The 21,534-nt window shown below is 45.7% G+C and overlaps 1 protein-coding gene and 2 long non-coding RNA genes across 4 annotated transcripts; 1 reads left to right on the top strand and 2 right to left on the bottom strand.

Moving 5' to 3' along the window:
• Positions 1 to 433: 433 nt before the first annotated feature.
• LOC308586092 (uncharacterized protein) lies at positions 434 to 4,623 on the bottom strand. Its single transcript, XM_081192365.1, has 3 exons — positions 4,354 to 4,623; positions 1,600 to 1,662; positions 434 to 701 (listed from the first exon to the last, which is right to left on the bottom strand). Exons 1-3 carry the CDS (start codon positions 4,415 to 4,417, stop codon positions 574 to 576), a joined length of 255 nt encoding a protein of 84 aa, XP_081048491.1. The 5' UTR covers positions 4,418 to 4,623; the 3' UTR covers positions 434 to 573.
• A 9,661-nt stretch (positions 4,624 to 14,284) lies between these two features.
• On the bottom strand, positions 14,285 to 18,126 carry LOC308586491. The gene is made up of 3 exons (XR_014007914.1): positions 17,927 to 18,126; positions 15,085 to 15,147; positions 14,285 to 14,590 (listed from the first exon to the last, which is right to left on the bottom strand). It is a non-coding gene; the product is annotated as an uncharacterized lncRNA (long non-coding RNA).
• Positions 17,326 to 19,586, top strand: LOC308586492. Of its 2 annotated transcripts, none has more exons than XR_014007915.1 (3): positions 17,326 to 17,838; positions 18,237 to 18,429; positions 19,443 to 19,586. It is a non-coding gene; the product is annotated as an uncharacterized lncRNA (long non-coding RNA). The 2 variants fall into 2 exon arrangements; XR_014007916.1 differs by having other exon boundaries at positions 19,440 to 19,586.
• The last annotated feature ends 1,948 nt before the right edge of the window (positions 19,587 to 21,534 follow it).

Below are 21,534 nucleotides of genomic sequence, written 5' to 3'. Positions count from 1 at the left end.
ATACCCTTTCCACTTCAAACTGCTACATTTCTTGCCAGTGACCAACAGTTCCCTAGTTCGTCCAGCCAAAACTCTTACAGCTGTGTGGCATAATCATGCTAATACATAGTTTCCCTCAAAACTTTGAAGTTTTTCTAAATAGTTTTAATGAAATGGAGTTTCATCTGAGCTTTGCACACAGGATCTTCACAGTGGGGTGGGGAGGGTCCCCCACTCACATAGAATGTTGTGTGGGACCTGAGGAGTATTTAGTTAGATGATGCATAGTTAAAGCCACATATTACATTTTATGTGTGTGCCTACATGCTTATGTGTGCACTAGAGTCTCGCATAAAATGTATATGCCCACTTAACACGCCCTAGCACCTTCTGCGAAACCAACCTCATGAATACTTCTCAATACAGTCATATTGAACCACCATGTAAAAAAATGCACCTTGTTAAAGATTAATTTAATAAAATGTATAGGGATTTTATAGCTTCACTTTTAATGAAGGTGTAAAGAATATATGCCAAACACCTGAATAATTTCGGTCCATTAAATATATAATAAGAGAAAACAGTATAATAGGTTTAAGTTGAAACGTTCTTCTGTTCTTCACTTTGTCCAAAGGCTTTGCCCCAGGCAGTTACCTGGCTTGTTAGGCTTTGTGCAGCCTTTTCTCCAGTATCCTGTGCAGCCTTGCAGGTGTCATCTACCACTTCAAAACAAAAAGAGAAACAATTTAAGGAGGTGAGAGACAATGGCTGACTACATATGTGGTTTGCTTTTTCCATAAGATTGGAAGTGCAAGTGTGCATGTGGGAAGGAAAGTCTACATGCTGTTTAAGGAACCCGTTCACCAGATGAAGAAGCTGGCTTGCAGCAGTTCAGATCTAGTTCACTATTGTCTGCTCTTGACTGAAAATGGCTCTGCAGGGTCTCCACCAATGGCATTTCCGATTACATTGGTACATGAACCTTTTTTTAAGCTAGATTTGCCAAGGGTTACACTTGACATCTGCATGCAAAGTGTGTGCTTTTCTGACTGAGCTTGGAAAGGAGCTACAGAATGCTTATTGTGTAGGCTGCTAACTTGAACACTAGCCACCTGGGTAGGTTCAAGGTAATAATTTAGCACAGTGGAAAAGAGCTAAATTGGATTTTTGAGTTTTCTGTCTCCTGATACATAGAGTTGTCATATGTGAAGAGGTAAAAATCTAGACACAAAAAGTTGTAGAGCGTTTTTTAGGGCAATCGCCCGATAGCCCCTCTGCCGCCCAGGTCGCCCAAGTATGAACCAGAGCAGTCTGCACACACAAAACCCCCCCAAACCCAGGACATTTGTTTAAAAATGTAAAATTTTCCCCAGATGGGTATGTAGGACCCCTGAAGGACATGTCAAGAAATTCCTGGGTGTATGGCAACCCTATAATACCAGTTACTTGAACACAGATTTACTATTTGGAACAGAAAAACTGTTCCCCACTTAAGTCTGTACTGGAGGGGTGGGGAAAATCTGAATTTAGAAGGTATACACCAAGTCTTTTCTACATTTATAAGCCATCCAGATACCACACATTTTGAGAATTGCCCAGGTTATTAGGATGCCTTCTTACCTTTCTGACCAGCTTCTGTAGCCTGGTCCAGTGCTTTCTGCACAGCCTGACCTGCTGAATTAACTACAAGTAAAAAATAAGAATAAATCACAGAAATAGAAAATTTACAATTCTCTGAATTGTACCGAGCACGTGAATGGTGTATCTTATATATTAATACCAAACTCATAGTTGGTTCTTACATAGCTAAAAAGCATTACCCCATCGCACAATGGAGGTATCGGCAAGCCTTTATGGACTCCCAAGGTCTGCAGAAGGTAAAAAAAAAATAGAAAAACCTAGAAGAGTGGAGGAGGGCCCCAGTAAAAACTGAGCATGCTTAATGGGTCAACATGCTGGCTTTGCTGTCGGAGGACGGAAATAGAAATCCAGAGGGAAAGACTATATAGAACAGAATCATGGAAGACACACTGGCTGGCAAAAATCCGTAACAGGAGCAGTTCACAATGCAACATTTTGTTGTTGATCCCACATGTTGTCGTAAATCATTTTCAGGAAGAGAAACATAGCTTATTACACAAGGTCTGCTGAGAGATTTATTTGCTTTTGGTTCTTCTGTATCTCACCTGGCAGTGGCTATTTCATCAGTCTAACAGAACTGTTCCTATCCTAGCTGGTCACTCTTAATTGTAACTTGATGAGCTGATGTCTGAGATCATTAACATTTTAAGATGCATTTCAGTTTTGCATTTCTGCGATAGTGAATACACACTGTTCAAGGAACTTGCATAAATCCTCCATGTTGCCCCGGGTCAGAAGATTTGCCAACTTTTCTCACCAAATCATGGGCCTTTTACTGCTTTTTGACCAAAGCAGAAAAATCTCAGCTGAAGCATTTCCTGGCAGGTTGGGAAAACTCCGTTTATGGAATTTCTGTTGGCCACAGCAGTCCAGCTCAAGAAAAGAAAAGAAGCGAATCCAGCATTTCAGAGAGAAAAAGCAATATACGGTCTCCATCCAAACTCTTTAGAAAGACTGCCAGTTTTTCAAGCAAGCCATTGCAATAGCTTGAACAGAAGCAGGATTTCTAGACAATAGCTGGTGATATTTCTCCACATACTGCAGAAAGTGTTGCCTGTTGGTTTTTTGCTGGCCAGGCTGTTTTCGGGTCAGTTGGCAAACCCTGTTGTTTATATAATGAGTTTTATTTTGGAATCCCAAAACAACATTTTGTGCCTTGATTACAAGCCCTGGTATAAACACTTGCATGGAAAACCTGAACAATTATGAAACAGAGGGGTCTTTGTTTGGCTTTCTAGACCCATGCCCTTCCATAACTTTTATTTAAAGGTCAGGATAATTACTGTAGGCGGTACATTTCTTGACAGAAAAATCAAACCTTTTTTGTATCTATAAATAATAAATCCAATTTGAGGTACTTTGAATTACCGTATTTTTCGCCCTATAGGACGCACTTTTTCCCCTCCAAAAATGAAGGGGAAATGTGTGTGCGTTCTATGGGGTGAATGCAGGCTTTCGCTGAAGCCTGGAGAGCGAGAGGGGTCGGTGCGTACCGACCCCTCTCGCTCTCTAGGCTTCAGGAAGCTATCCGCAAGCCTTGCAAGCCTGGCGGGAGGTCCCGCGGGCTCGCAAGGCTTGCGGGCAGCAGCCTGCAGCCCACAAGCTCGGGGTATAGCGGGGAGGCGCAGTGCCGCCACCCCGCTATTCCCCGACCTGATCTGAAGGCTGGCGGGTGGGTGGGAGGAGCAAGCTTACTCCTCCCTCCCCCGCCAGCCCCACAAGCTCGGGGGATAGCGGGGAGGCGGAGCGCCGCCACCCCACTATTCCCCGATCTGAAGGCTGGCGGGGGGGGAAGCAAGCTTACTCCTCCCCCCCCCGCCAGCCCCACAAGCTCGGAGGATAGCGGGGAGGTGGAGCGCCGCCACCCCGCTATTCCCGGACGTGATCTGGAGGCTGGCAGGGGGGAGAAGCAAGCTTGCTTCTCCCCATCGCCAGCCCCACAAGCTCGGGGGACAGTGGGGCAAGCCGCTGCCCCACGGAGGCTAGAGAGGCTGTCCCTGAAGGCAGAAGAGGGAGACGGAGTGCTCCGTCTCCCTCTTCTAGCTTGGGGATGGCTGTGCAAATATATATATCTAACTGAGGTTCTGCCCCCCACCCCAAATCCTGGCTAAACTCATGTGGGCATTGCAGTATTGTACGCCCCCCCAATCCCCCCTTGTAGGGACAATACAGACATTAACTTTGTGGGGAGGGGTATTTTCTCAGAAAGGCAAGATCCAAAGTGCCTTCTCATGAAATCCATGCTTGGTTTTTACCCCACCCTATTCCAAAGAGACTTACTAAGGCAGAAGAAGAAAGTTGAACATATATGGTAACAAAAATAAAAATAGGTTCCAGGCAGCTTTGCTAACATACCAAGAAAAAAATGACCCGATCTGCTCTTGTGCAATTAATACCCTTGCAGCCTTTTTTCCTATTACACTGGAGCATGATCAGCAGGTAAAATCATTGAAAGTTGTCTTACATGAGATCAGACTACTTTGTCATCAAGCCTAGTGCATTTCTGGATTCCTGTGACTCAAGGGTTTCAGGCAGAGGTCATTCACCTCAAAGCTATTAACAGCATAGAGAATAAATTGATAGTAATACCTGCACATCAAGTTGCTGTTAAGACAACAACCCACCCCAAGTCTGATGTTGGCGTTACTTAAGGATAGATCTTTCTGTGACTGAAAACGTAGAATATAGACTGGTGGTTTTACAAGAACAAAGACATAACCTCAGTGTCTTTACCTGCAACCTGGGAAGCCATCCCGGTCAGTGTATTTCCTTCCTCTTCAAGATTCAGCTTAAACATTTTTGCTTTTGTGTGGATGAGATCTCCTGCTCCCTGATTTGTAGATCTCCAACTAGTTGACGGACGGTCACTTTCTCAAATGCAGTCCAGCCCTGTTTTGTTGCTTCCCAAAGAGTTGGCTCTTATAGACAGGCAAACTCCTCCCAGCTAGGATCCAGAAAAACCCACAGAGCTCTGTTAGTCACCAAACTCCTGACTTCAAAGGAAGTGGAGGGATGTTTGGAATTACTGTATTCTTCCCTGCAAGGGAGAGGGTGGAGTTTGGCACTTTTAAAATCTTTTTTAACTAAAGTAGTTTTCCACAGCTGCAAAACAAGAGTGGTTGTGGACTGGGCTGGCCAGCCTGCTGTTATGAAACGTTTCCATAATGATGGCTTTCAGAAGAGCTGGAGGTTTTATAAGGCCAAATAACGGTAAATTTCAATGTATGGGAAGGGGGAAATGACACCAGTCCAAAGATACTAATTACTGTGTTCGAAAGCACATAGACTTCATATCAGAAACCTGTGACCAAACTGGATGCAGCTGTGCAGGAGATTAATTCAGCCTTCTGTTTTTTTGTGGCACACCTGGGAGTGCAAAAATGGCACCAGGCAAGCCTCTGATCTGTGACCGACAAAACCATGTTCAGTCTGGTGGATCACAAAGTGTGCCGACCTGCTTGAATTTTGCCTTTCTGGAAAATGCCCTCAGTTGGGTTCGTCGGATGGAAGGACTCCTCCAGGGAAGGAGAGAGATCACTCTGTGTTAGACAATATTTTGCTTGCAGAAGGTTCTCCGCTGAGGACCAGGTAACAGCAGGTGTGCACAACCTCTTGGTGGGGAGCCGCTGCTAGTCTGAGTAGACAAGACTGGGCTAAATGGACCAATAGTCTTGACTCTGGTGTTCACATAAGGCAGCTTCCTATGTTCCTGTGCAGAGGCTCATTGTATGGCAGATGGATTCTGCCTTTGCAAATGAGTGGCTTCACACAATCCACCCTTGTGACAATGCTATGTGATGAACTTCTCGCCTCCATTCTAGTCAAGGGTACCACTTGTGTGATGGGAGAGTTGGGACTGTGACAGGTGATACCTGTTGGAAGATGGTGCTGAAAAAAAGATGATGAGCATTATGTATAAGAGGACGGGCAATGGCTCGTTGCAGTTATGCCACTGTTCCAGAGTTCTTGAACTAAAATCCAACCTTTGGTTGCATTAAGTCTCACCATTCACAAACTGGCCCATGGGGGTAGCCAGTTGAAGTCTATGGACTTTTCCATCTCTAAATCTTGGTTGTTTCTGACAGCAACAGCCAGCTGGCAGAAACAGTTACCAGGATACCTCACCCTTTTCCTGCTCCAGACACAAAGGTGCAGGCATAGGATGGAAAGTGCTCCATAGTCAGTGAATCACTTCCTGCCTGCCTGCCAATTCTCAGTTTCTGGTGCATTGGTTTTTAGTGCCAGGGCTTAAGCCAAACAAATGGTTTTTAGCATAGAAGCCTTATTTCTGAATCTGTTGTTCTCAGGTGCTCAGAGGGCAGAATTAGAGAGCTAATGGGTGGGAAATGAAAGGAAGCATATTTCAGGTAAATGTTAAGCTTCCTAAAGGTAAAAACTATTCAGCAGTTTAATGTTCAATCCAGAGTAGTATCCATTTATTTTTCCTTCCGCTGATGGTTTCCCAATGTTCAATCCGGGCATCTTGGGCTCATACCTTTTTCTTTCTATCCAAGAAGTCAAAAAGAGGTTATCCAATTATATTATACCAAATCTATTATTTTGGTTGGTGGGCTGCACATCAATTATTCTGATTATTCCAGTAGTACCACCATCTCTCCCCCCCTCTGTTTTCAGGTATAGAAGAACCCAATTGTTTAGGGGTTGTTCGGGTGGGGGCATTGGCTGAGGGGTTGGGGAACAATAGCCAATACATGTGGTAAAATGTATCTTACGTTTCACACTGGAAAGCTATTTTTGTCTCCTGAACACCTTACATTCTATGCACATTCATTCCTCCAGCGAGTCTTGGATTTGAGAAAGGGGAAAGGACTAGAAATCTCAATAACATTAAAAATACCTATGAGAAGGTAGGCATTTTGCTCTCAGAACCCAAAGTTCCCTTGCTCTTTATTGATGCTTGCTTTCTGTGTTGCTTTCTATGGTGCCCAAGGTACACTTTTAGGCAATGTTAGGTATGCGTACCAGCCAGCCAGACAACATGCCATATCGCTAAAACAACAGGTTATGCTTTTTAAAGAGTCCTTGAGGTAGGTTGACGGGCAAGACAGCCTCTTAACCTTTTCCAGTTTTTCTAGTTTTATGTGTACTGCCAGATACTGATCGGATGCCCTGAGAGTGACAAAATGCTCATTTCATACCTAAAGAAAAAAATGGGGAGGGGAAGAGAAGAAAAATCCCCCATACTTCCACGGTTTCAAAATTCAGCATTCATTAACAGTGTACTCTTAATACAGAAATAATATACTCAGAAATAAGACCTAATGAAGCTTTTTCCCCCAGCCAAAACTCACTGGAACTCAGTTCCAGCACCTCTCAGGTGGGCGCCATTGACATTGAAAGAAAACAAGGGAGGTGCTCATGGTGAGTTTTCTAGAAAAATAGCACTACTCACTCCCCAAAAGAGCAATTCTCTCAGTCTCTTAAGGTGGCAGTTGGCAAGCATCAGTAATTATTTCTACAGTTTCGGGTGAAGAGAAGAGTTTTCTTTCATGTTTACAATGCATATTGGAAAGCATATCTGTTCAGCTTGGTACGTGATTCAGCGATAAGGGCCTTTTAAGTGTTAAAAAGAAGGGAGAATTTTGACAAGTGTCATTTCTCTGATCTCAGTGCTTGCCGCTGTATGGGATGGAGCATCACAGAACAGCTAATACAGCAGAATGTTGTGTGGGTGGTCCAAAATAAGCCCACCACTCATGCACTATTATTATGTCAATGACATGTTGTGTCGTGCACTATTATTGAATCAATGACATTCCCCTGCCCCCCCAAAACCCTACAAGCATTCTGAAGTAGGCCCCTAGCTGCTGTCATCTGCGGTGATGCTGGGACCCAGTCCGACCATTAGGCAAAATGAGTGCTCCCACACATGATTCTGGGTGTCATGAGAGGGCAAACAATAGTTACAGTATTTGATTTTTCACCACTCTCTTTTTACTGTCAGGGAAGCGAGAGCCGCTTGCTTGGTTTTCGGGCTCAGCTAGCTGCCCAAATATCTTGCCTTGGTTCAGATACAGTAGTACCTCGGTTTATCATAGAATCATAGAATCATAGAATCATAGAGTTGGAAGAGACCACAAGGGCCATCGAGTCCAACCCCCTGCCAAGCAGGAAACACCATCAGAGCACTCCTGACATATGGTTGTCAAGCCTCTGCTTAAAGACCTCCAAAGTAGGAGACTCCACCAGACTCCTTGGCAGCAAATTCCACTGTCGAACAGCTCTTACTGTCAGGAAGTTCTTCCTAATGTTTAGGTGGAATCTTCTTTCTTGTAGTTTGGATCCATTGCTCCGTGTTCGCTTCTCTGGAGCAGCAGAAAACAACCTTTCTCCCTCCTCTATGTGACATCCTTTTATATATTTGAACATGGCTATCATATCACCCCTTAACCTCCTCTTCTCCAGGCTAAACATGCCCAGCTCCCTTAGCCGTTCCTCATAAGGCATCGTTTCCAGGCCTTTGACCATTTTGGTTGCCCTCCTCTGGACACGTTCCAGTTTGTCAGTGTCCTTCTTGAATTGTGGTGCCCAGAACTGGACACAGTACTCCAGGTGTGGTCTGACCAGAGCAGAATACAGTGGCAGTATTACTTCCCTTGATCTAGATGCTATACTCCTATTGATGCAGCCCAGAATTGCATTGGCTTTTTTAGCTGCCGCGTCACACTGTTGGCTCATGTCAAGTTTGTGGTCAACCAAGACTCCTAGATCCTTTTCACATGTACTATTTAAGAACAGTCTTGTTTACAAACGATTTGGTTTACGAACTCCGCAAAACCGGAAGTTGTGTTCTGGTTTGCAAACTTTACCTCGGTCTACAAACGGAAACTGAATGGTGGAAGGGCACTGGTGGCGGGAGGCCTCATTAGGGAAAGTGCGCCTCAGTTTAAGAATGGACTTCCGGAACAGATTAAGTTAACAAACTGAGTTACCACACTACTTTGCACCTTGATTTGGGAATAGGAATGGAGGGATCTGTCCATTTTACTTCTCTCAATTTCTTTTTTCCCATCTTAAATTCAGTTTTCCACATTTCTGCACCGATTTACGGATTTTGAAAAATGAAAATTCACCAGTGTTTTACTACAGATTTCTCCTAATGCATGTTTATATGCAGTTTTGACTAATGTACACATTTTCTGAAGGAGCTTTCCCTACTACAACACATGATTTTCAGTAATACACTTATTAATTTTTATTCACTCCTCCCCCCCAATATATACATTTTTGTAAGCATTGCTTAGGTCGGGAACTGCACTGCAAAACTGAGTTGTGTTAATTTTGAAGGATCGTTGTGTTTTGGTTCTTGTATTGTTTTGGGAAGCACGGATTAGGTATGTTTGCCTTTCTGTTCAAACTGAATTGTACTCTCCCTGCTTCCCGATTTAGGAAGGGAGGAACTGCCATTCTTCTCTACCTAGCAGAATGCCTTGGGCTGACTCTGTGCACTTAGAAAACAAATTCTACTGTGGTCAGTTGTCTTGTTCCTACATGTGCCTTAGAATCATAGAATCATAGAATCATAGAGTTGGAAGAGACCACAAGGGCCATCGAGTCCAACCCCCTGCCAAGCAGGAAACACCATCAGAGCACTCCTGACATATGGTTGTCAAGCCTCTGCTTAAAGACCTCCAAAGTAGGAGACTCCACCACACTCCTTGGCAGCAAATTCCACTGTCGAACAGCTCTTACTGTCAGGAAGTTCTTCCTAATGTTTAGGTGGAATCTTCTTTCTTGTAGTTTGGATCCATTGCTCCGTGTCCGCTTCTCTGGAGCAGCAGAAAACAACCTTTCTCCCTCCTCTATGTGACATCCTTTTATATATTTGAACATGGCTATCATATCACCCCTTAACCTCCTCTTCTCCAGGCTAAACATGCCTTAATCTCTAACATCAGCATGCACTGCTTCACAAGCTGTGGAAAGAAAACACGGCAAACCCTGAGAATTATATTCTTAGGCTTCTACTCCACACCGTGGCTGGAAAGAGAAACTGCAGTAACACTGACATGTTATGTGAAAATGTGCATCAGTGTTGCTTAACCTGAGGCTGTTTGAGGAATCTGCAGGGCATCATCACACACACGATGATCTGGTCAAAGAGTGAGAAATTGGCATGGGTGAACTTATCCTCAGTGGCTTCATATACCACACAGAGGGGGGAAATTGGGTCCATTACAAGCAGGGCTATTTGTCCTGGGCATTACAAAATAATAACCTGTCTAAAAGTATCTCAAAATTTTGCACCACAATAAATGATGCAAATTTACCATTTTGGGTGTGTGCTGTGGCTCTCTGGCCTTCCCTTGTCACAGCTTAGTCTTTTAACCTCTAACCCAAAACTCGCCTCTGTAAAGCATTGATCTCTCCGTCACTCACACCAGTCCTCCAATCCCTGCACTGGGTCCCCATCGCATCATGCATCCATCTCAAACTCCATCCTTGGCTTTAAGGCCCTGCCCAGGTTGTCCCACTCTTTGCTATTTGTACGCCAACATCCCCACCTCCAGTGGGGCAAATATCAGATTGGGGAGGCCTTAGATGGACAAAATGTTGCAAAGGGAAAATGTTGACGCTCCATCTCCCTTTCTCTGATCAGAATGGTGACTCCCCAGGGCTGCTTTGAAGGTGTTTTTGATTGATTGATTGATTGATTGATTGATTGATTCAAAGAAAAACACATACACCAAAAGACTGGCAGATCTAAGGGCCTAACTTTGGCATACATGAACTGGCAGGACAACGGGGAGGTGGAAGAGGATCCCAGAGAAGGGTGTAGCCGGAACTGTGACACACTGGGGCAAGCTGAGGATGGGGAAGGAGAGGTTCATGTAGGAAGTACTCACAGGGTGATGGAGGATGATGAGAGGATGGGAGTCAGTGCACAGGAACCAGAGCAGCAGGACCTATCACCAGAGCCACAGAGGCCCCTGTCTCCACGAACACAGTGGGCTCTGGGGCATAGGGAGCAGTGGGAGGGGTGCTCCAAGAGGCTGAGGCAGGCAAGGGCCCCAAACCCAGCTTCCTCACTGGCCAGGTGAGGCTCACTAGCTCTGGGAGGAGGGTTGTGATTCCTCAGCTGGAGTAGGCTTGGAACAGGTGAGGATCATATGCCTCGTCAAGCCCAGATGCTGCAATCAGCATGCAAAAGGAGAAGCAGAGATGAGGGGCTGTGTTTGCTCAACTGCCCATGTTGATAGACCTCAGCTTGGATGCTCCAGGATTTTTGCAGGACTGTGCTTCGGACACGTGGCTTGACCCTGGACTGACTTGCTGCCAGGTAGGCCAGGGGTTCAGGACGGAATGGATGCTTTGCATACAGAAGGGCCCAAGCTTCTTTAGGTAACTGCTCAGGGACTAGGTGATAGGTAAGATCTTTGCTGGAGACCCTCAAGAGCTGCTGGCAGTAAAAGTAAATGATTCTGGGCAAAATTGCTCAGTATAATTCAGCTAGCTAGATCCATAAGAAGCTATATCTTGATAGTGGATCTCCTGCGCCGTGCCGAATTTATTTTATTTATTAAATTTATATACTGCCCTATACCCGGAGGTCTCACACCCTGAGTTGAATGGCTGAAGTGTGGTTTAAATAAAACCAGGGACTTCCTTGCTCCATGCCACATGATGCCCAGTCTCAAAGTGCCCCTACAGTGAAAGGAGGTAGGCATGGAGGGTTGGGTGGCTTGGACAACCACTTATTCACCTGTGATTTTATCCTTGCAAGTCACTGTCAACTCCCATGGGGGGAAATGCAGCATAGAACTCAGTCACATGTAAGCACCCAAAGAATTCAGATTGTCATGCATATTTATTATTATTAACATTCAAGTCAAGAAAAGGAAAGACATGAAAGGTAAAACAACAAATAGTACTTCTGTGTTAACAATTATGCTTTATGGGTATTGCTATGACCTGTTGGTTGGTTGATTGTGTTTGCTTGGAAGAGAGCGAACAACACAGTGTTCCATTGCTATCCTGCACCCTCCTCAATAAACTTTGCAGTTTTGCAATAGTTGCCATTGACTGCCTTAAGAGCCATTCTTATGACTGCCTTAACATTGCGTCACTGCAGAGTTTTCAATACAATTACAGACTACTCTGCTAAAGAAAGCAGTCTGTTTCAACTAAAAATAGTGCAGCCTGGAAGTGCACAGTACAATTGTTGAGATCTCAAAAACTGATCCCAGGTGGCAATGGGTTTTTCTGCGCATTTGTGATAATGCGTATCAGAAATGGTGGTAGTTCCTCTGATTGTTTGATCCTGCTTGGAGAACTCACAATGCAGTGTTGCACAGTCAGGCTGCACACCTCTGGCTCCTTGGTGGAGCAAACTAACACAGCATTAGAAACCATTCCACCTACTGTGTTTTAAACTATATATAGATGAAGCCCATTTCTCAGATAACGACCAAGAAAGGAGTTGATCTATTTCAAAATACACCCACCAGAAAACCTTCGCAGGTTTAGTGGTAAAAGACATTATGTGCAGAAGTGCACACAAGGTGCAGGTTGGCTATGCACAGTGCAGTTGTTCAGATCTCAGGAAGACAAGCAAAGTTGCGCATTGATTGTTAATTGTTCAGTAGCGATGGCAAATTGCAGTTTATTTGTGGTCCAATAGGGTGGAGGGCTAACAGTGCAGTGCTGTATTGCCAACCCACATTTTCTTGCAATGGTAAACATTCCAAAAAATGCACTACATGGCAGGCTCCTGGAGCCTAACAATTTTTTGGACAGGGAAAGTCAATATGAATAACTTTGGAAAATAAAACCCTTCTCTCCTGGGTCAACAACTAGTGTTGCCAGAGGGGGACCACTTTAACAAGAGAGTAGAAGCATGGGACAAAGCTTCACGCCTTAACTACCAAAATGGCTTCCTGCCAAAATCCCTCTGTCACTGATGCTGCTCATTTCCATTCCTCTTTCGCCTCTAGGATTGGAAATTAGGAGGGCCATAAACGTACTGCTTAATTTGGCCCAGGGGCAGGCAGTTGACAGCTATTTTTTGAGAAAGCAGACAAAAGGAGAGTTAATTCCATCCTTGGTATGACTCCTGATATACTGGTGGTAGTATGATGTCTTGTCTTTACAAGAATGAGGCGTGAGACTGGCAGGGGATATGAAAATCTTATTTCGGGGGCAGCCCTCTTTTTTCATGCCATATGACAATCACAGGTGCCAAAATGCCTCGGACTAGGTAGTTAGACCAGTGTTTCCCAACCACTGTTCCGCGGCACACTAGTGTGCCGCGAGATGTTGCCTGGTGTGCCGCGGGAAAAATTAAAAAATTCGAAAGATTTTTTTTTTAAAGTCAAATTTTCGATTGGGGCGCCATCACTAGATGACCCCTGGGGTTCCCTCCCTCCCTCCCGCTCTGCGCCTCCCTCCTCCTCCTCCTCCTCCTCCTCCTCCTCCGGGGAGGCCCTTCCTGGCTCTCGGCCAAGGCTTGGCGGCTGCCACTCACTCACTTGCTCGCCCACCCGTCCCTCCATCCCTGCACCCGGCCTCTCCCCCTCCGTCCCCGGCGCGGGGGCTGCCGGGATCCGTAGTCCCCTCGCCCTTGGGCTCCGCGCCCGCGTGGGGTGTGCGAACTACGTTTCCCAGCGTGGCCTGGCGGGCCGGGCGTTTTGTTTGAAGCGCTCTTCTCCCGGCCATGGAATGAGCGCAGCGGCGGCGGCCGGGCGGGCAGGGGCTCTTCCGCGCAGACCCCGCGCAGCCTGCCTGCACCCCCGCGGAGATCGGGCAGCAGGATGGAGCCCGGGGATCCCCGCGGAGGCGGAGCGGCGGCGGCGGCTGCCCCCCAGGTAGGGCTGCGTCGGGGGGGTTTTATTTTTGCAATGCTGCATCCGCACCGGAGGGGACGCATCGGACCGCGGGGAGACCCCTTGGCGTGCGTGCAAGGCAATGCATGCGTGCAGGCGTTGCATGGAGTGCAGTGCAATGCAATGGTAACGCGGTGCCCTGCATGCATATATGCAACTTCCACCGGCGCTCCGGACTTGGCAGGTGAGGGGGGTCCCCAGTGGGCGGCAGAGAGAGCCGGGAGGGTGAAGGGGAGCCGGGGGGGAGCAGCGCTGCTCCCCGAGCCGAGCCCGGGGGGAAACTTCGGCGTCGTTGCGCCGGGTGTTGGAAGCGGAGGCTGGCGGGGGCCCCTCACCTGCAAAACCTGGTCGCCTCTCATATATTTCGTGCATTGCATTCATCGCCCGCTTTCTCCTCCAAGGAGCTCCCGGGGCGCGCGTGGTTCTCCCCGTGTTATCCTCGCAACAACAGCCCTGCGAGGTGGGTCAGGCGAGTGGCCCAAGGGAGCACCCAGGGATTGTCCTGGCCAGGTGGGGTGATTTGAACCCTGCTCTCTGCCCGGTCTTCATCCTCATTTAGCCCCCACATGTGCATGACTGAGGTTTTCCCCCCTCATCTTGGCTATGGTGTGAGTCTGTGCTGTTAATTAATGGGGTTCTGCCTTCGGAGAAGATGAGCCAGCCCTCAAGGAGGTGATTATGTAATTTGCTAGCAATTCATGTCCCTCCCGGCGTGACGCTGCGCGCTGACGTCACGGGGCTGTAATGGTGGTGTGCCTCGAGATTTTTTTCATGAAACAAGTGTGCCTTTGCCCAAAAAAGGTTGGGAAACACTGAGTTAGACAATTCAGTTGTCCAAATCTGGCACGTTTTTCCTTCTGAAGGAAGGTGGCGATATGATCCTTTTCTTTCTTTTCTTTGGACTGCAAATCTACAAATCAGAAAAGGGGGCGTGGAGAGAATATAGTTCATGCTTTCCGTAAGGATAAGGATTACGACAGAATGGAAGAGGGAAGAGTGTGAATCTGAGGATGCCAAACATTCTTTGGTCTGATTTCAATATCACGATGGCCATCATTTCTTGAGCCCAATTTTTTTCTCGAGGTCGGTCACACCATCTTGAGCTGCCTTGTACACTTGGTCCACAGCTGTAAAAGGGGAAGGAAGGATGTTACTAATCGGGGTTTCCCAAGCACTTGGTTCCTAATGTGTAGCTTCGATGTGCTGCCTAGTCTGAACAACCACTATCCTACTGCAAAAGTAAGATAGTCCACTTAATACTCAATGACTCCTCATGTCCCAGCTTCCCCTTTCCCTAGCCAGTCAGAGATTAGGGATGGGATCTTGCTTTGAGGTCAGTTGTGATGTTGCTGCGTTTTCCCTGCACTTGGCAGAATTCCAGTGTGTGCGCCTTCCTCATTGGGATGACACTGGCAAAGACTGAGTCAGCTGCCGTGTTCACAGAGCTATAATTTTCAGAGTTCCCCTGGGAAAAGACATTATGTTTACAAAGCAGATGCTTGGCTACCGCTGACCTTATGCAACCTACCAAGGGTTGTATACTTATATCATAAATGGAACAGGCACAGATCATTCTGAATTGACAATCTGCTTTTAAGCTAGTAGCAATTTTGAATCCTACCTTTCTGACCCGCCTGGGTAGCTTGGTCCACAACTTGCTGCGTGGCCTGTCCCACCTTGTTTACTGCAAGAAAGAGAAAAAAAGAGATTTATTTAATTTAAAAAAAATCAGTTGTACAAAGGGAAGGCACTAGGAAAATCAAAGGGCAATATTCATTTTATTTTTATATATATATCATAGGTTTCTTTCAGGATGTATTCTTCTCCCAGAGCAATTTATAATAAAACCTGTGCAAACTGTAGGGGTGAGAAAATCTGTAAATTTGGGTTCTTTCAGTTGCTAATTTTTCCCATCTTAAGTTCATTCGTAAAAATTTGTAGAAATTTTGAGATCAGTTTGCAAATTATTATTTTTTTAAAGTCCTTATGAAAATTAACAATTTTAGTGCGATTTCGCCTAATGTACACATTCTTCGTATGCAATTTTGCTTAATATGCATATTTTTACAGGCAGTCCCCCTTATATAAGATTTTTGTGCATTATTTTCACCAATGCATGCATTTTTTTGTACACTTTACAATAGCATAGCCATTTTTGTACATATTGCTTGACCAGAGAACTGTGTTGCAAAATTTGAAGAAGTGGCAAATTTTGAAGGATGGCTGCATTTCGGTTCGTGTATTGTTTCAGGAAGTGCAAATCAGTTTGGCTCACCTTTGAATGTGATTTGAATGACATTTCTCCCCCGCCCCTAGCAAAGTGTAACCCCCACCAAGCTGAAAACATCAGCAATACTTGAGGATCATCTGGTTTCCATGGTGTGTTTTTGCAGCCCCATGCATGCATGCAGAAGCCCCAGAAGGGTTTTAATGAATCCCTGGCACATTTTCCGTTTGTAGTTGATGGGTTGTGAGATGCTCTTGGTGGGTCCACAAGCTGTGTGGTCCTCCATCATGAGGTTAGACTCGTGGTTCAGATTGATAACTTTATCAGACACGCATCAGCAGACAATAACAAGATGTTCTTTGAGTGCACACTAAGTACATAGATATCATAGGAAAAACAAGATCTTCCTTATCACAGCACCTGGGTGAATGGCTGTGACCTAGCAGATCAGTGGCATCTGAGGGCATGAATGTACATGTTTTTCAGAATTGAGTTGTTTTTGGAGAGAGGAAAGCAGTGACATCACAAGTAATGGGGTGAGCAGGAAAGGCTATTTATCTTCGGTACAGGAAAGAAATCTCACCATTCCTCTGAGCGTACTACAGTGATGGCTAGCTCACACCACTCCCCTAACTGATGTTGGGAAAGATTGAGGGCACAAGGAGAAGGGGGCAACAGAGGACGAGATGGTTGGACAGTGTTCCCGAAGCTACTAACATAAGTTTGATCAAACTGCGCGAGGCAGTGGAAGACAGAAGTGCCTGGCGTGCTCTGGTCCATGGGGTCATGAAGAATCGGACACAACTAAACGACTAAACAACAACAACAACAACCAAACATTGATGCTTGCATTGCCATTCCATCTCTCAGCCTGATCTATCTCACAGTGTAGCATAACAGCCAACTCCTAGGGGCTGAGGTCCTTTCGGGGGCCTCCATAAAATATTTGAGGGCCTCCCCCCCCAAAAAAAATTGATGGGCATTGCCATTCAAATGGTGTGTGTGTGCCACTTCATGTGATCATTTATGTGGGTGGGGCTCACTTGCCCCCCCCCCCAATTTTATTCAACTTGGCACCCCTGTAGCATAGTCATGAGGATAAAATCGAGAGTGGGGCACATTGTTCTGAGCTCTCCAGAGGAAAGGCAAGATACAATGCAATAAACGTAATAAAAGTAGGCTGCATCCACTTTAACGCTCAGGACTATTAAGCAGACCATATAATGTCAATCAAGAAATGCCATTGTTAGATCCCTGTTGCTGAAGGGCTAACCTGTTCTTTGGTGAAGCTCTTCCTGGACTGTTCCACTTCAGACTGCACATGGGTGTTTTTTGTTTTTTTAAATGAAATTCAGCCTCCTTCAAGCATTTAAAAACAATAACACCTTGTTTATAGAAGTCTAAGGCTGCATTCAACAGCACAACCTTCATCTGCCTCAACTGCAACAAAGCATGTCTCTCCTGTATCGGTCTCTACAGCCACAGCAGGTACTGTAACCTTCCAATGTTTTGACATCACCCCCAAAGACGCACTCCTCCATTGTCTCCCAAGACAGATGGATACCAGCAATCCTAATTATAATGCTAGCACTTCTACCCCAGATTTTAATGTTTCTTTTATACTACCTCACCTGTTGCATTATGGAACTGTGGCTTGTTGCTCAATATACCACCATGTCATGCTAAATTTGATATTGTAGAAAAAACTGTATGCTTAAATACTGCCTGAAATTTCTTCACCTGAGACTACAAAACAGAACTCCTGCAATTTGCTGAGTTAACTGGTTGTAAAATTGGTCCCCCCCCCACCAGAGCCAAATAACCTGGAAATGTACACTAAACTTCTGCTAGAGTCTGCTGTTTTTCCACTAGTGGCTTTTACTTTGTGGGAAAGATTGCATAAAGTGTGGAAATTATCAGATAAGGAAACTTTGTGAAAATGGAATAAAATGCTGTGTGGATGCAGCCTAACTTGCTATGCCAAAGAGTTGTAGAATCATAGAGTTAGAAGAGTTAGTTCCTAGAGTCATGGAATCATAGAGTTGGAAGTGTCTTCAATCTGCAAGACACTTTTTCAGAGGGGTGCATTCTGGTTTACAAGAAGCAGAGACCAGGATGGAAGGAGACCAGCTTGATGCTACCGAGAATGTATAAACCAGCCCTGAGTACAAAATTCCTTTTCATTGGGCATCTGAAGTGAAACCAAGATAGATAGATAGATGATAGAGTTTCTTACCAGCATCCTGCACAGTCCCTTCAGCTTGTTGAGCGAAGCCCTTAAAACATGGTTGCTTTCCAGACATGGTTGTTTTCAACAGCTTCCGTCCTTAACCAAATTTAAAACATCAGCCTTCTAAACATTCTGCTGTAGTGTCTCCAGCCTTTGCTGGTTTTATATACAAACCAAGACACCCCCCCCCCCCGCCTTGATGCTCACTGGGCAAATATTTTCAATAGGTGGAGCATTCAGGTGGCTTAGCATTTTAAGCCCAGATAAACGAAACTGAAGGCACGTGTCAAAATGCCAAATTCTTTGCCTTTCCCAGGTGGGAGGTGTGTCTCAGCAAGCGTTTTCTTTCTGCATCAGTGGGAATAATGCTCATCCCTTCTGAATAGAATCTCGGTGGAAAATAACTGAGCAAATGGCGGGCACGTCAGCACAGAGCAACACAGAGGCAGTTGTGTGAGAGAGGCACCAATGTCCATTCGTATCTGGGCCTGTGTATCCACAATACTGAGGTAATCAATGTGGTGCCCCCCTTCCAATGTTGTTGAACCACAACTCCCCTTCACCCCCGACTATTTGTTGGATAGAGTACACCACATTATACACCAAAGTTCACCACATTGGCTACTCCTGCCTTTGCCGAAGTGTCCTCAAAGGTTGCATTCCAATTTATTGCTCTGCATGTGGATTTCATTTCTATTGCACTAAACATTTACAAAGTGCTATCCTTCGAAAAAGGGTATAGGAAACCAAGGCCTTTCCTACTTATCCTAGGCCTCCAAAAACACAAGTACAGTGGTACCTTGGGTTAAAAACTTAATTCGTTCTGGAGGTCCATTCTTAACCTGAAACTGTTCTTAACCTGAAGCACCACTTTAGCTAATGGGGCCTCCCACTGCTGCCGTGCCGCCGCTGCACGATTTCTGTTCTCATCCTGAAGCAAAGTTCTTAATCTGAGGTACTATTTCTGGGTTAGCGGAGTCTGTAACCTGAAGCGTCTGTAACCCGAGGTACCACTGTACTGGTGCTCAGATGTCTCTGTCCAGGCCTCTTATCCTCCTTTGTGCACCATTCATGGGATAGATGCAGTATCTTAAATGGCATAGGTTCGTTTAATTAATTTAAGTCTTAACAGTCTTTTGTATGCACACCCTCTTTAGGCAATTTGTGCATATTACTTTACTTGCTTCCAAACTCTTTCCTTTTTATTGATTTATTGAACAGAATTGGTATACCATGAAATGCAAGAAACTACTAAAAACCACTAAGCCATCTTTCCCCGTTCTGGTATGGTGGTGAGCCGAGCTTTATTTAGTAGTTCTTCTAATCCAGTCATGCAGCCAGCAGAGTTTGTGTCAATACTTACCTGAGCTTCCGTTCGCGGGATCACCGGTATTGACTCTAGCAATCGTATTGCCGAACTAGTGTGTTTTAGTAAATGAGGCGTGTTTTGCTCACCATTTAATGCAGCGTTGGACAGGCCATTAATGTCTCTCATCTCTTGACTCGGAATTTTAAAAAGCAGAGAGAGCAAACAGCCACCTGAAGCCAGCAAACAAATATGAAGTACAGTCCAGATGTGTCAGGTGGCGAGGAAAGGAAAGAACCCGTCAGGCAATGCATGGACTTCTGAGAACAGAAGACAACAGAAGCAGCTTGCTGCTGGCTTAATAAAACACACAGATTGAGGCAGCTGTCTTTTGTGTTGACCTTGAGCTGAGAGGTTCCTTGGATGCTAAAACAAGGCCTGGATTTGGGACATTCGCCCACTTTGGAACTTGGGGAGACATGAGGTGATGAAGCAGTTATACAGTAGGGAGGAGGAGCCATGTCTTAGCAGCTGAGCACATATTTTGCATGGAAAAAACACCAGGTTCAAACACTGGCATGTCAAGGTAGGGTTGGCAGTGACTCCTGTCTGTCTATACAGTTGATACTGAGCTAGACAGATAAGCGGTCTGACTTAGGCCACATCTGTCCCATTTATTTAAAGCAATGCTAAAGCATTTTAACAGTCATGGCTTCCCCCAAAGACTCCTGGGAACTGTCGTTTGTTAAGGGTGCTGAGAGTTTTTAGGAGACTCCATTCCCCTTCCAGAGCTACAGTTCCCAGAGTGGTTTAAGCATCAATTCCTCTTCCCAGGGAATAGTAGATATGTGAGGGGAATAGGAGTGTCCTAACAGCTTTCAGCACTTTTAATGAAGTTCAGTTCCCAGGATTCCTTGGAGGAAGCCATCATGTGGTATAATTGTGCATGCACATCACACATACAAATAATTCTGGGAACCATAGGCTGGCCTCAACCAGAGCAAGGGCTTTTTTGGCTGTGGCTCCGATCTGGTGGAACGCTCTGTCACAAGAGACTAGGGCCCTGCAGGACTTGACATCTTTCCGCAGGGCCTGCAAGACAGAGCTGTTTCACCAGGCCTTTGGCCAGGGCACAGCCTGACTCCCTCCTTTGGCAATCTTCACAGAACTCTAGCCCAATGCTTGCCATTAATTTGATTTGAATTAATTTTATAATGAAATGATTTTAGAATGTTGTATTATTTTATTGTTGTTAGCCACCCTGAGCCTGGCTTCGGCTGGGGAGGGCGGGATATAAATAAAATTTTATTATTATTATTATTACTGCTATTATTATGGGTGCTGGGAATGGTTGTCCTGTTAGGTAAAGGTAAAGGTACCCCTGCCCGAACGGGCCAGTCTTGACACACTCTGGGGTTTGTGCGCCCATCTCACTCTATAGGCCGTGGGCCAGCGCTGTCCGGAGACACTTCCGGGTCACATGGCCAGCGTGACAAAGCTGCATCTGGCGAGCCAGCGCAGCACACGGAACGCCGTTTACCTTCCCGCTCGTAAGAGGTACCTATTTATCTACTTGCACCCAGGGGTGCTTTCGAACTGCTAGGTTGTCAGGCGCTGGGACCGAGCAGCGGGAGCGCACCCCGCCGCGGGGATTCGAACCGCCGACCTTTCGATCGGCAAGCCCTAGGCGCTGAGGCTTTTACCCACAGCGCCACCCGCGTCCCGTTAGGGACAAACTATAATTCCCAAGAGTCTTGTGTTTTGAATTTATAGTGTGTACACACTCTTAGTACATGGCAGCTTCCTGCATTTTGGGTCTGTGTTGAAAAGCAGGCAGTTGAGCACCATACCATGTGTCAGTGGGGTTTCATTGTCCTGGCAAAGATGATGGGACAGTACACAGAGACCCGAAAATCTGTGAATTAAGGCAAGGAAATGCCTGAGGAACCCCAATTTATGTTGCCACACCCAGAGGCTTTTCTTTTGCAAGAAACACCACCAGGCACACACATCTGGCTCAAGGATTATTTAGAAGTGTGCTTGTTTTTAAGTTGCAAATGAGAGGAAATCTATGACTCACGCTGCTTGTTCTGGATCGTCTGTTTTGTTTTAATCCTTGGCTCCACCCAAGAGCTACTGAGCAAATCACATCAAATCAACTGTGAGTGGTCCCTGTTAAGAGATGAACACTGCCCTGGCTCTGCTCTTGATGATTTCGCAAAGGGAAGAAGCATTTTGCAGAAGCCTCTGCCAGGAACATGGCGACTTGTGTTTATCTTAGGGATGCAAGGAAAAGACGATGGATCCA

This window comes from Podarcis bocagei, assembly GCF_964188305.1.
Source record: "Podarcis bocagei genome assembly, chromosome: 4".
Taxonomy (NCBI): domain Eukaryota; kingdom Metazoa; phylum Chordata; class Lepidosauria; order Squamata; family Lacertidae; genus Podarcis; species Podarcis bocagei.
Note: the sequence above shows the minus strand (reverse complement) of the source record. Positions and strands in the feature narration are given on the sequence as shown.